General features: G+C 42.8%; 1 protein-coding gene across 7 annotated transcripts in view; it reads left to right on the top strand.

Moving 5' to 3' along the window:
- Nucleotides 1–14,943, top strand: part of ABLIM1 (actin binding LIM protein 1) — a 299,644-nt gene that overhangs the window by 147,691 nt on the left and 137,010 nt on the right. For all 7 annotated transcript variants that reach the window (XM_082721481.1, XM_082721486.1, XM_082721488.1 and 4 more), the window contains exon 2: nucleotides 1,070–1,204. In XM_082721481.1, coding sequence (XP_082577607.1) covers nucleotides 1,070–1,204 — 135 coding nt within the window. The remainder of the gene's footprint in view (nucleotides 1–1,069; nucleotides 1,205–14,943) is intronic.

Here is a 14,943-nt window from a genome sequence, read left to right as displayed (position 1 = left end):
GGCTGTAAATCCTATCCCTGGGGCAGGGTGGTCACAAAAACTCCCATTTTCTGAAGGCCGACCTCTGGAAACTGGAGAAAGTAAGGCCAGTGAGCCCCGTCCTATGATTTTAGAGCCTGATCAATCCCAGTCGTTTTACAGGAAACGAAGCTGAGGTTCCGAGAGACCCGCATAGTTATTAAGAACTTCTTCTTAAAAAAAAATTTGTGCCCACATTGCGTGTATGAGGGGACGTGCGCACAACACGAGCCCCGTCACAGGCCTCCGGCTGGTTATGGGACTTGCCAAATAAGGACCGCGGGCAGCTTTCTGGTAGACCAGACGAGCCTCTGGCCAGTGCATGCTACCTAATGAGTAAAGATGCATTTGCTGAGCTCCTTTGGTGCCCGAGGGTGCTGCTGTGTTCTGGGAAGCTGGGGAGCAAATGGGGAGAAATATATGAACTTTAAGAAATTTCCCCCAGGGACCTGGGTGGCTCAGTTGGTTAAGCAGCTGCCTTCGGCTCAGGTCGTGATCCTGGAGTGCCAGGATCGAATCCCACATCAGGCCCTCTGCTCATCGGGGAGCCGGCTTCTCCCACTGCCCCTCGCCCCTTTCATGCTCGCTCGCTCTCTCTCAAATAAATAAAATCTTAAAAAAAAAAAAAAAAGAAATTTCCCCCAACCTCAACAAGCTTACAGTCTTCTGTGATCTCCTTACTGATAGGTGTTTCTAAACCAAGATAAAGACATATTACAAATACATATTACAAAATATTGAACCAAACAGTATTATCTAGCCAATGGCTCAACTGTGTAGTCCTAGAGAAATCTGGGAGGAAGAAAGAGCGTTGCTGGCTCCCAGAGGAGCTAGCCTAGTGTTGGCCCCCACTGGCCAGTTAAAGCCACAATTCTCTTGTTTTTTCTGTGTATCCTCATGCTTATGGCTCAGAGAAGGATCTCAATTCATCCTTCCTGAATCAACGTGTGGTTCATTGGATAACATAATTATGGGGCTATTTCTGTACACCCGTAATAACCCCTTCTGTAAGAATGCTTTCTACTTACATGGGTCTTTTTTTTTTTTCCAGTGGCCCACCCTCAGGACCCTCACCACCCATCGGAGAAGCCTGTCATTCACTGCCATAAATGTGGGGAGCCATGCAAGGGGGAAGTACTTCGGGTCCAGACCAAACATTTCCACATCAAATGTTTCACCTGCAAAGGTATGGTGCCTCCAGCTTCTTGGTCTCATGGTGTGTCAGTCTGTGCTCACCTCGGGGTCCGTCCCTTTAACCCCATGCCAGGCCACCAGGTGATAAGTGAATTTGGTCAGAGGCCCTGGCATCATTTCCCTTCTCTAGTTTGGGTGAGATTAGACTCAAGGGGGAGGCTGGTCCCCTGAAGACTAATGGTCCATAAGCCTTTCTGTGTTTATTGAAGGTCCTGATCCTGGGAGGAGTGAGAGCCGTAAAAACCCAGTTTTGTGTTTTGTGATTTATATTTATTTTCCCCCTGAAATGAGGGACTCTTATCCCAAAGTCACCTTGTCCCCAAAGCCATTATTTATAGAAGAGCTGGAAAGTTTATAATATTAGGGTTCTAAATCCCTGGGTCCTGTGGGGTGAGTGGGGAACACGTGTGTGCACGAACATGCGTGTGTGTGCATGTGTATTCAGAAGGGAGAATTAATCAACAATGCTTGGAAGGTCTCCAAGACGCTAACGAGTTGAGGTTGATTTCCATTAACAAGCCTCCCTTTTGGGGTTTGTAACTGTTGACAACCCAGTATGAAATATGCTGATCTGGTGTTCTGGCGCCAGGGTGGCTCTGAGTGGGGAAAGCGAGCAAGGAGAGAATGGGTTTTGTGTGTGTTTGAGGAACAGGTTACCTGAGCTGGGGTCATGTGGGGAGCTCAGACAGGGTTGAAGAATCCAGAAGGAGAGGTGGAAAGAGAGGCAAGATGATGAGCCTGCTTTGTAGCTCACTCTGCCGTCGGCGTGTGCTGGCTACTCTCATCCCCGGGAACTGCATTCCTTCTCAGTGCCTTAGTTTGTGAACTCAGCGTGGCCATTTTAAGCCATCCATTCCTGGCCAGGGAAGCTCTCAAGGAGACACCAGGCTACCTAGAGACCATCAAATCCATAAAAACAGGAGAGGTGGGGGCTTCTGTGTTTGTTGCATTGAGGGTAAACTTTTCTGAGAAAAAAGCATTAACATATGGCTCCGGTGAGAAGACAGAAGGGTTGGGGAGGACATCAGCTTAGCTCCCACGGAGCTCCCGTGGAGGATGACAGAAGGCGTGATGCACGTTTTATAGAGAGGGGCTCCGTAGCTCTTCCCCAAACCCAGAGGAGTAAGTACCAAAAATCCCTTTTTTGGACAACTCAGGTTGGCCATCAGGAAACATGAGGGTCTCACCAGGGTCCTGACTGTGCTGCCATTCTCTGTGGCTTGAGTCCTGCCCTTGCCACGAAGTTGCTCTGTGATTTCAGGCAAGTTACCTGTCTCTCGGTGGCCCCATGTCCTTATCTGAACAAAAAAGAGACTAGACCATGGGCTACTCGAGTCATTTGGGTCTGAAGTTTGCCAATTGCATGTACACAGAACAGTGTATGTGTAAAATAGAGAAGCCAGACATACTGAATTAGAGCCTCTTAGCATGTAAGGGAAAAGGGCGTGGTTTTTGTTGTTGTTGTTGTTGTTGTTACATCCAGATTGATTAATTTAGAATCAGGCATTACATTCCGTTTTATTTTTTGCTTATAAATTTCCTACGACGTGGCTCAAGGGGTAGATTGGGTCGGCAGTAAATACAGTCCACAAGCGATGGGGGCCTTGCTTGTATTCTGTATTTCTTTTTTCTTTTCTTTACTTTTCTTTTTACTTTTTTTTTTTTTTTAAGATTTTATCTATTCATTTGACAGAGATCACAAGTAGGCAGAGAGGCAGGCAGAGAGAGAGGAAGGGAAGCAGGCTCCCTCCCAGGGCGGGGCTAGATCCCAGGACCCTGAGATTATGACTTGAGCTGAAGGCAGAGGCTTTAACCCACTGAGCCACCCAGGCGCCCCTTGTATTCCGTATTTCTAACTGAAAGTACAAAGTGCTAGTCTTGGATATGAGGAGTTACTAAGAAATTAGAAGTTGTGTTTGTTTATCCCCCACGGGCAGAAGCATCCTTGCTATTTTTCTCTCCCAGTTTAAATCGAAGGACTGAATGTAAATTATTTATGTTGGAACGTTTTCCCATAAACTTTGTTTCATGCTATGAATGTGTTCCTGAAAAGTCAAATGTTTGTATAAATTGAATCATATTTTAGGAGTGCTTGCTATTTGTAGGAACTATTTTGAATTTAACAAAACTTTACTAAAATAAATGTCTTCTATTCCTGTAAATTTGTATTTTCTCACACTTCATCTGTCAATATCTGTTATCTTATGTCCTCAATTCCTTTTCTTTAATATCCAAAGAAAGTGGCTTACATTTCTCAATCCTTAAACCCTGCCAAGCTCATTGATTTCCTTCAAGATTCTAGAGTGATGTTGTCCAGATGGAAATATGGTGCAAACCATGTATGTAATTCTGAATTTTTTATTTTTTATTTATTTATTTATTTTTTAAATAGTGTTGTTTTTTTTTTTAAGATTTTATTTTTTTATTTGACAGAAATCACAAGTAGGCAGAGAGGCAGGCAGAGAGAGAGAGAGGAGGAATCAGGCTCTCTGCTGAGCAGAGAGCCCGATGCGGGACTTGATCCCGGGACCCCGAGATCATGACCTGAGCTGAAGGCAGTGGCTTAACCCACTGAGCCACCCAGGTGCCCCATTCTGAATTTTTTTAATAGCTAGAGTTAGAAGATATAAAGGGGTGAGTGCAATTAATTTTATAATGTCTTTCATCTGTATATACCCCGAATATTATCATTTCAACATGTAATTCTTGTAAAAAATTATTGAGATATTTGACTTTTTTTTTCATACTCTCTTAATAGCACATCTCAGGTTGACTGGTCACATTTAAAGTATTCAAAAGCCCTTCGTAGGAGTGCCTGGGTGGCTCAGTCAGTTAAGTGTCTGACCCTTAATTTGGTTCAGGTCATGATCCCAGGGTGGTGAGATCAAGCACCACATCAGGCTCTATGCTCATCAGGAAGTCTGCTTAACTTTCTCTCTCTCCCTCCCCCTCTGCTCCTACCCCTGCTTGTGTGCTCGCTCTCTCTCTCAATCTCTCTCTCTAAAATAAATAAATAAATCTTTAAAAAAAAAAAAAGCCCTTTGTAATTAGTGGCTCCAGTATGGGACAACACAGTTCTAGAGAGTCCTTGAGGTTTTTTTTTTTTTTTTCTTTTAAAGAGTTTATTTATTAGAGAGAACATGAGTTGGGGACAGAGGAAGAGGGAGAAGCAGTCTCCCTGCTGAGCAAGGACCCTGATGCGGGGCTCAATTCCAGGACCCCGAGATGGTGAAGGCCGATGCTTAACTGACTGAGCCACCCAGGCGCCCTGAGAGTCCTTGAGGCTTGCATTCACGTGGCCCGTGTTGCTCCACATTCTTTCCAGTACCAAGTTCTTGGCTTCTCTTTGTGAATGCTTCTCCTTGTGCATTGCTTCACCCCATTTATTTCTCCCAAATCCCGTGAACACAAGGCAGCTATTTTCAGCAGATTCTACTGAAAGTTTGTGATAATGGAGGGAAGTTATAGCAGAGGCAATAACTGTCCTAATATTGTTGTCCGAAGAGGCAACAACTGTCCTAATATTTTCAGGCCATGATCAGAACTAGAAGCTTCTCATTGGCCAGGGTCATTTCTTTCTTTCTTTCTTTTCAATAATAGGCTTTAATTTTTTGTGCAGTTTTAGGTTTACAGAAAAAGTGAACAGAAAGCACAGAGCTGGGTCATTTCTCATATGTATTCAGAACCTCCACCTGCCACCATCTTCGTAGGTCTTCCTCTCTCTACAAAGACCCTTCTCCCCAGGACCTTAATTTCCTGCTCCCTTGCTATCCTGATTGTAAATTTTCATAGAGTCTCTACTTTTTATGAATCCATTAGGATAGTTTCCCAAAGGAAACAGAAGTCTTCTCCTTGAGGTGCTGTAGTCCTCTTAGTCCACACGGCCTGGACTGCAGCTCAGTCTGAAAACAACGTTTTGATTTCTGCTTGTTCCATCTAAAACACGGGCATTATGTCCAGGTAGTGAGCGAGTATCCTGGGAGACAGGATTTGGGGTGGAGAGCAGTTGCTAGAACAAGCCTAGGCTTTGGGGCAAGAGCTGGCCAAGTACAGAAGAGGAACATTCAGGTTCTGACTCAGATTTCAGGGCCAGACAGAGTTTCTCCCTCAAATTCTCTCCCCTGCCTCCCTCCCTGTCCACCTTCACTCATACACCTTGTTGCCAAAGCCTCACAGTTCTTGAGTGGAACCAGAGACTACTTTCCACAATTAGAAAGAACATCCTAAAATCCAGACACCCAGGGGAATAAAAAGCAGAGATGAACTCTTTAACTAGGAATGGGTTTTGAAAGGAGAGAGAAAAAGAGGCCAGCAGACATCTTCCATGAGAACCTGACATGTATCAAGGTAGGAAAGGGTTGCTTTGTAGGAACCTAGAGTCAGAGCACAGACTTAAACCAGGGATCGGTCCCTGAGTCACAGGACCCAGGGGTGGTGAGCAGGAATTTTGTTGCTGAACTCATCTCCCTAAAATGTCTGACATCTTGGGATTTGATGGTGTAGGAGTTATTTACCCAATTAGTAAATGTTAATTGGACACATACTGCTTGTGGGATATTATGCCAAGTTCGAAGAATAGGAAGAGACAGGACGCCATGTTTGTCCTCAAAGGACCCATAGGTTATTGGAGAGACATTTAAATAAGCAACATTGGGGCACCTGGGTGGCTCAGTGGGTTAAGCCTCTGCCTTCGGCTCAGGTCATGATCCCAGGGTCCTGGGATCGAGCCCCGCATCGGGCTTTCTGCTCTGCAGGTAGCCTGCTTCCTCCTCTCTCTCTGCTTGCCTCTCTGCCTACTTGTGATCTCTGTCAGATAAATAAAGAAAAAATCTTTAAAAAATAAAAAATAAATAAATAAATAAGCAACATTCATGATCTTGAGTAATAAGCGCCGTGATGGATATGTCGATAGGATGCTGACCGGAGGCAGGGGGACTCCTTGGGGAGACAGAAGCATTGGCCGGGTGCAAATAATGGAAGGTCACAGCAAGCATGATAGAGAATCAGAGGCAGATCTAAGAGCCATTTAAAGTTAAGGCTGATAGGATTTGGTGACCGTATGTGAGCAATGGAGAGGATGCAGGTTTCCAGTTGGCCTGCCTGTGTGGACAGATGGTTGCCACCCACTAAGGAAGAGCGAGAGCCCGGGGTCGTTCTGGGCGGAGAGTTCAGCTTGGGATACGTCGAGGCTGAAGACACATGGTGCATTTGGAATCCCGTAGGCTTAACACTCAAGAGACGGATCCTGGTCTGTGTTGGGAAGAAGGGTGATTTTTAATTTTTTTTTAATTAAGTAAACTCTACCCCCACCCTGGGACTCGAACTCACGACCCTGAGATCAGAAGTCGCATGCTCTACCAACTGAGCCAGCCAGGCACCCCAGGAAGAAGGATCTGAAAGTGTTTGGGCGTCTAGATAGCGGTTGAAGCCGGATGATGGTGTGTGACATTGCTCTAGAAAAGGACAAAAGGCAGGAAATGAGTAATGAAGAATGCCAGCATCTGAAGGAGGTAGAACCCAATTTCCATTTGTCGCCTTGGGAAATGTACCCACCTGCTAATGAGATGAGGAAAGCGGGAAAATGTTTCAATTAACACTGGGTTCTATAATTAAAAGAGAAGGAAATCCCCAAAGCTTCTGTTATTCTTTATATTAACCCAGTGGGAGTAAGATATGGCTGCAGGGCTCTGGACGGAGCATCGTTTCCGATCAGTAGCAATCGTCCCGAACAAGGAGTTTTTTCCTTAATGTTCTCTGTTCATTCTGATATTGATCCCGGGCTGTGATAGTTTTTTAATTATCACCTTGTCCTCATCATGGTTGTAATAATGCTGTATGAGAGAATAAGAAATCCATTTAAATATTATATAGTTAATATTGAATTAACTATATATTTAATAATTGATTTATTATGTATTTAACATTTGATTGTAATATATGTGGCTCATTATATTGATATGTATATTGTTTATTATAATTTTATTATTTATCTTGAGCATTCATTCTCAAAATAATGTTCTAGATTCATTTTTCTGCCAAAAAGCTCTAGAGCATTTAGAAAAGGCGAGGGAACAAAACACATAAATAGATAGATGGGAAGGACGAACCAAGGACCAGAGAGAGGGTCAAGAAGGGCTGTTGGGCAAATATTTAGTTTTCAGTGAGCCTTTCCTGGGCTATCCTATATGAGATTGCACCTCCTCCCTGTATCACATTTCTCCCCGCTGTATCCTTTTTTCCTGAACATTTACCATTATGTGACATTTTATTCATTTATCTTCACCCTCTACTAGAGGCTCCTTGAGAGCAGAGACTTGTCGGTTTTGTTCACTACTCTGTATCCAGCGCTTAGAACAATGCCCAACATAGTAGATGCTCAATAAGGTGAACGGCTGACTGACTGAGTGAATGAATGAAAAATAATCATGTATTTCTTTGGAACTTGAATATTAGTAAATGTTTCTAGTGGAATAGCTACTCAACAAGATTTATCAAGTGCTTAAAGTAATATATATCCTCCTGTGGTTGCTAGACAGTAACATTCCCTCCCAAAAGAAGGGGCGTAAGGAAAGCTTTCTATCATCGATGACAGGGCTGCACGTCTGACTGGCAGACAGAAGAGTTAAGAGATGGTGCAGAAGGTACCATCAGGGAGCTGTGGGTAAGGGTCTTTCTGCTGCTTAGTTTTTTATGCTGGTTTAGACCCTGCGCTTTCTCTTCTGGGCTTGCGTGGGCAGAGTGGTTATGCGTTATGTGGGGCCTCAAGAAGGAAATTGATAAAATTCCCATAAAATGGCAGTGATTGCTTAGATCTCCTAAGAGCTGAGCTTGGGCTTCTAATACCTATTTAGAGAATATTAGTCATTCAGAAACTGATTAAAAGGCAGAGTTAACCGGAATACACAAAAAAGAGGTCTTTTATAAATGTGGTCCCTTCTCCTAGCAAAAGAGAAATCACTTTCATGCCCTCTTTTGTTTATAAAGGATAATCCTTTTGAATTTTGTACTGTGTTAAAGTGTTACCCAAATAAATATGATTTAGATTTTTAAGTGGTTGAGGTTTTGAATTCCAAGCTGGAAAAGAGCCAGGGCTCATAAATTCTCCAAAATATACTGCTTAACAATTGTCTTACTGGGAGCTCATTATCCACGGGTCTCTTGTGAGCCCGAGGTGCTAGGTGCCATTTGTTCTGAATTTTCTTTTCGAGGTTATAGAGCCAACAGCCTTGGAAGATAGTGTCTCCCTCTGGAGTAGAGGGTAGATTCGTTTGCTGTCTAGTATATTAGAAATAATATCTGCTTCTGAAGCAAAAGTTGGACAGGTTTGCTTGGGGCTCGTCATAAAAATTTGGGGTTTCCTAAGCTCAGGGTTCTTCAGCTGTGAAACAGAGTCACTGCACATGCATATACTTCTCTTGCCTCTGGGGACTCACAGGGCAGCAAAACCAGGAACGAATACAGAGCTCATGCTGCCTGCTGTTAGTTGTAAACCCTTTTGCTGCAGACGCAGGACTGTCTTCTGCTAGCACCCGTAAAACTAGAGCAGGCTCGCTTGTTAGCTTGCAGGTAAAATCTCAGGATCTTTACAGTTCTTGACACCTCCCAGGCCATGTCCTTGAAAGCTTATTTCTTGAGAAAGGGTATGCTGAAGTTTACCCTGCTTAATGGAGGAAGTACACGTTTTCTAAGGAAATTAGTTCTACCGCAGAGGTTGTGGGACGGATTATACAACAGAGGATGGAGGGACACTGAGACTGTCCTCAAGCATTTTCAAAGTAAGCATTCAACCAGTCATATGGCTGGTTCTTTTCATCTCCCGACCCCGAACCGTTGGAGTGCCCCCCGCTCAGACCTCACCTCCATATCCATTTCGTTGGACTTTCTGGCCTGCAGACTACTGTAATATAAATCCCCCAGTCATTGTTTTTTTGTTTTGCTTTGTTTTGTTTTTTTCTTTGCTAGAGCAGCTTGAATGGACTAAGATAGCCCATTAATCAGATGTTCAAATAATCATATAAATATGACTTACCAACTGTCATCAGTGCAGTAAAGGGAAAATAAAAAGCTCCATGAACAAAGATGTGAGCTTGCAGTAGGAGGGTCTTGGTGTGTTAATGATGGGGGGAGGGGCAGGTGGTCAGGAAAGGTCCGCCCGCCCCCACCTCTCTCAAAAGAGATTAGGCTGACAAAGGCTAAAAATATAACCATCACTTATTCTTTCTAGCAGTAAAAGTCAACTAAATGGACTCTGTTATTCCAAAGAGTAGATTTGTACTCTTTTCTTCCTGAAAGTCACTTGATGTTTGCATAGATCAACCTGGGAATATCGATGCTTGATGGCCTTCAAATCCTTACCATGTGAAATGTTTATGGGACATCTGTCATCTATCGTTCACTGAGCCAGTGTGTGGAGGATTGAAAGAGATATATGATGGGAACCTGTGATTGGGTGGCAAGCAATGTGCTTTCTAGGGGACCTGTCACTGGCAGCAGACAGGTGCAGGTGAATGGTCCACAGCCCAGGTATGCTGAGTCAGAGGCTGAGAAGCCACCTAGAGCTCAGTGGTCTAGGGATGTTGCCAGGGGTGAAGCAGCATGTGAGAAAGCATGGGTCCTCCAGAAAATTTAATAACCTTCCCAGGACTAGAAAGGGGGTGCATGCTAGTTGTGGTCAGGGGAGTGGGGTCTGCATTGTTCAAGGCAGCAGATGGTGAAGACAAGGGTACAGCTAGACTTGACATTGGCCTTCGCTCAGGCAAACAACTCCCTATGAAAGTGAACGGAACCATGATGTTCCCATTGTCATTTGAAAGATGGCATTTTAAACATTAATTATAGTAGCTATTCCTTTTCAAAAAATGGAATTAGTGTTACATGTTATTTATAGTCACATAGTTTTAAAAAGACTTCTGAACATTGGGTATCTGTGGAAAATTTTAGAAGTCATATCATGCAAACTCTTCCCTCAAGATAGCAGTGGCAGAAATTGTTATATTGAATTATGTTCTAATAGACACTGTCACTACTTAGAGATATGAGTCTCAGCGATGTGTTAGAGGATGTGGAAAATGTCACCTTTTGATGGCTTTGCAAAAAAAAACCCTTGTCCTCTGAAATGTTCAGTCATCAAGGAAGCCCATGGACATCCAACTTATTTTTAAGGAGTTTATGTAAAACCGTTAGAAAGTTCAGGCCATATTTCTTACTGATGTTAATGAATTGTAGTACATTTTTCACAAAGTAGTCTTTAAAGACTGAGTTTTGTAAAGTGGCTTGGGATAAACTTTCCATCTCTAACAGCACTTTCCATATATGCCATCTTGGAGTCTGGAGGGTTTTGACCAGGTTAGGATCATTCCATATAGAATATGTACATTTGTAAAATGCAAGGATCTTCATGGAGCAAGATGGATGAAAATTGTAAGATGATGAGTTGGATATACAGATTAAGGATTTTCTATATTTAGGGTTTTTATATATTTTTTTAATCAATCAGTTTCAGAGGTGGAATTTAGTGATTCGACAGTTGCATATAACATCAGGTACTCATTACATCACATCCCCTCCTTAATGGCCATCACCCAATTGTCCCTTCTCTCCACCCACCTGCCCTCCAGCAACCCTCAGTTTGTTTCCTAGAGTTCAACATCTCTTATGGCTTGCCTCCCTCTTGATTTTCATCTTACTTTATTTTTCCTTCCCTCCCCCAATGTTCCTCTACTTTGTTCCTTAAATTTCACATATGAGTGAAATCATATGCTACTTGTTTTTCTCTGACTGACCTATTTCACTTAGTGTAATACCCTCTAGTTCCATCCACATCATTGCAAATGGCAAGATTTGCAAGATATTATTCCTGTTGATGGCTGTGTAATATTCCACTATAGATAAACATACCACATCTTCTTTACCCATTCATCTATTGATGGACCTCTAGGCTCTTTCCATATTTTGGCTATTGTGGAGATTGCTGCTAATCGTATTCTTTTTTTAAAAAGTAAAATTGTAGGTGGCTGGGTGGCTCAGTCAGTTAAATGTTTATCTCAAGTCATGATCTCAGGATCCTGGGATCGAGCCCCATGTTAGACTCCCTGCTCAGTGAGCAGTCTGCTTCTTCCTGTCCCTTTGTACCTCCCCCTAACTCGTGCTCTATCACCTTCACTCTCTCTCTCTCTCTCAAATAAATAAATAAAATCTTTTTAAAAATAAATAATAAAAGTAAAATTGTATTCTCTAGTTTATATGCTATAAGAACTAATAGTTTATGTTTATATCCCATGTCCCAAATAAAACTTAGGATGTTTAGGTAAAATTATGGATTTGATTTTTTTCAATGCAATGTAATCCTATGATTTGACCTAGACAGAAAAGGTCAAAAAAGTAACTTATCACATTGTCCATATCCAAAAGAATAAGTGCGCTTGCTATCCTGGATAGAAAGGCCATTTATTCTATCATAAATACTTCTAAAGCATAAATACAGTACAGCCTCCTTCAGCTGTATCATGGCTATGATCATCTCTCTGGTTATAGCTGTGAGCTTATCTAACCTACGTCTCTTGGTACATATAAAACAAACTTTTCTCTGCTTTGTCCCCCTTAGCTGGAAAAGAGCTGAAAATAACTCCCTGTACACTTAAAGACCATTATTACCTTGACCTCTTTTTCTGTGATCTAATCCCAATTTCATCTACTTTTTTTTTTCCTTAAGTGTTCTCTCACAGCCCCTTAATTATTCCTGTTGCTACCCTGTGAACCCATTCTGGTTCCTTCTCATGTACCTGACATGATGGAGTTCTTAACCAATCACAGTCTTATTCTCTGTACTCAGTCCTTCTTGGTACTGCTAAACAAAAAGCAGAGTCCAACCCTGGATATAGCACTTGTGCGTGGGAATGGTCTCTTGAGTTGTTGAATTGCAGTTAATTTCAATCGCCAATAAAGTTCAGAATCTCCAAAGACCTGAGAGGTTGGTGGAGGGTGATGTTACTACCTTGGCACAAGTATCTTGATGCCAATTAGGTGCTTTCAGAAGGAGGGAGGGTTACTGGCTCCAAGTCATGCTGAAATGCTTTCCTTGTACTTGCCAAGGCACTTGGCTCTGCCCACACTGTCTGGACACCAGCAGTATGAAATAGAAGGAAAGGGACAAGAATTTGCCATCTCTCTAAAGACACGAAAGAGCATGAAAGGTGATCTTTGACTTCAGTAAGCTTATAATTGAGATAAGGCAAAAGCCACAATGGTGGCTATAAGGTACAGGACAACATATCCAAAGTAGGAATCAAATGTCAATAATTGTTCTGAGCCCCAAGGGAGCAGAGCTGGAGGGGACTGAGGTGGCTGTAGCTTCATCAGGATGTCAAGCCTAAGTGGGGCCAGGGAAACAAGATGGGGTTGGCGGGAGGTGAGCCGAGGTGTCCCTCCCCAAGGGGTGTGGCAGAGAGACTGAGATGAACATTTGGTAGCTGTTGAGGGAGAAGTACTATTCTCAGTAATACCTTTGTTATTTGAGCTTGTTATAGTTAATGTTGTCTGCACATGGAATTCTACAAGTGTTGAAAAAAACAGACTTACTACGTGGTCAAAGATTTTATTAACAAAAGAGGTTCTGAAGTGATTCCTTTCCAACTAAAGTTCTTGACTTGTTAGTATAAATTCAAACTCCGAATTCAACACTTCCCCTCAGGTGCCTTCCACAGGGGGCCCATTCTGCCATCCGGATGGACCTCTACCTATCTTCTCTCTCAGAAATGATCACTGATTTTGATGGGCATGTAGAAATGAACATGAAAAACTATTTTAATATGTTTTTGAAGCTTAGTACTTGCTTCCAGTATGATATATTAGCAAATACTTATTTCTGGTGAGAAGCAGCCCCCTCACATTATTGTCTGAGTCTCTGTTCTGCTATTTTGAGTTCTGGGCTACAGCAGATAGTACTTTTGAGCTTCGGGGTGTCTGGTACTTTCAAATGCATTGCTCTTGGTTTCAGAGCAAAAGCAGATTCAGTGAGACCCCCCCCCACACACAGTGTAATGGAATTTTCGTGGTTTGGGAGACCTATGTCAAAGTCGACCTTTATATTTTCTATGAAGAAAGGATTTAGGGAAACGAATAGAATACCATCTTGAATGAAATACAGCTTTTTAAAAATATAATTAGATGGAGGATGGAGGCAGAGAATAGGAAGTATTTGGCATTCACACTACTATTCCATCATGAAGTGCTTGGGAGCTCCGTACCCTGTATCCATCCCACCCCCAGCTCTAGTGCATGGCGCCCAAGGAGGAGGCAGAGGAGTTGCTGGCTCAGGAAGGTAGAGTAGGGTTTCAAGCTGGCAAAGGGTAAAGTAGCACTTTCAGAACACATAGCCCTCGTCACCAGAAATGAGCAGGTGCAACCCAGGTGCCAGCCGTGCATTGCTTCCACATCACTGTGCGAGTTCAAAAAGGCTCATCACAGCCTGTGATGGGTTGACCAGCTGGCCAGATGCCAGAGCCAAAACCCCATGCCTGCCCTAAACAAGAGAAGGAAGAACCACCACCTGCCCTCCGAGGCTCCTGGCCCCCAATTAAAGCTCTTCTGTTACTCAAAACCAAATTGAAAACATTGATCACATTTGCTGAGCATTCCTCCCTCTCTTGCTGGCATGAATTGATTAAAACACCCACACGAACAGTAGCCCTGCAGAGATGTTCAGCCTACTGACAGAAAAGAAGAAAACATTGTTTGCATTTTAGCCCTATACACCCACCTTTGGGCAGAGTTTTAAGTATTACCTATTCTGCTAAGTGTTTGGCGAGGTGAACCAACAGGCAGATGGAGGGTCACTGAAATGAACTTGTTGTAACATAAAATGTTATCCGCTGTTTTCAGAAAGTCAGAGAAGTAGTTACCACCCCATCCCTGTTCGTCCTGCTAAAATACTGTTCTGTTTTCACCCTTATTTGACACCTCCATACTCGGTTCCCTCCTACTCCATGCTGTTTACAACCCAGGCAGCTCCTCTTAATTTTTTTTCTAAGATTTAAGGTTTTAAAACATGCCTGTTTCTAATCTCACAGCTTTTATGTAACACTTCTGGGACATACATGTTCTTACTTAACCAGTTCATGGTCGGTGTTTTTCAGACAATGAGTTCCAGAGCGTACCATCGAAAGGCATAGGGCTGATGTTGGCCATGCCTCAGTGACGGCACAGCAGGCAAGGTTCAGTGGGGCCCTGAGTGGGGCATGTTCTCAATAATTGATCATTGAGAAGAAAGCAATTAATCTCTTCTACTGGCAGCTCTGTCTCCTTTTTTAATGAAAGGAGTCTGTGCTTTTTCCTGGGCGTACATTGGTGATCACCTAGAGCAAAGACAAATGGCGCACCCGAAGTTAAAAATCTAAATATATCCTACTGAAGTTTGACCCCACCCATGGAGATTTTGTCATCATTTAGATGTGAAAGTTTTGCTTTGTGCCTCCAGTGTGAAGTGTTTGCTAAGCTGTTAATATGAAACTGACCAAAGGTTCCTTAAACCTTTAGCTATTTTTGGTTTAAGAGAGTAACCAAGTATAATTCTCAGAACTTAGATATAGGACACACAAATATAGAATGAGCATGTACCAAAGATTGATTTAATACATTAATGAGGGACCCAGCAGGCTGGCAAAGCTGGTTCACAGGAGAACCAAAAGAACAGATTATAAAGGCATTCAGGAAGGAATATCAGAGTAGGATGTC

Source organism: Mustela nivalis (genome assembly GCF_964662115.1).
Source record: "Mustela nivalis genome assembly, chromosome: 2".
NCBI classification, from domain to species: domain Eukaryota; kingdom Metazoa; phylum Chordata; class Mammalia; order Carnivora; family Mustelidae; genus Mustela; species Mustela nivalis.
This window is presented reverse-complemented; position numbering and strand designations above follow the sequence as displayed.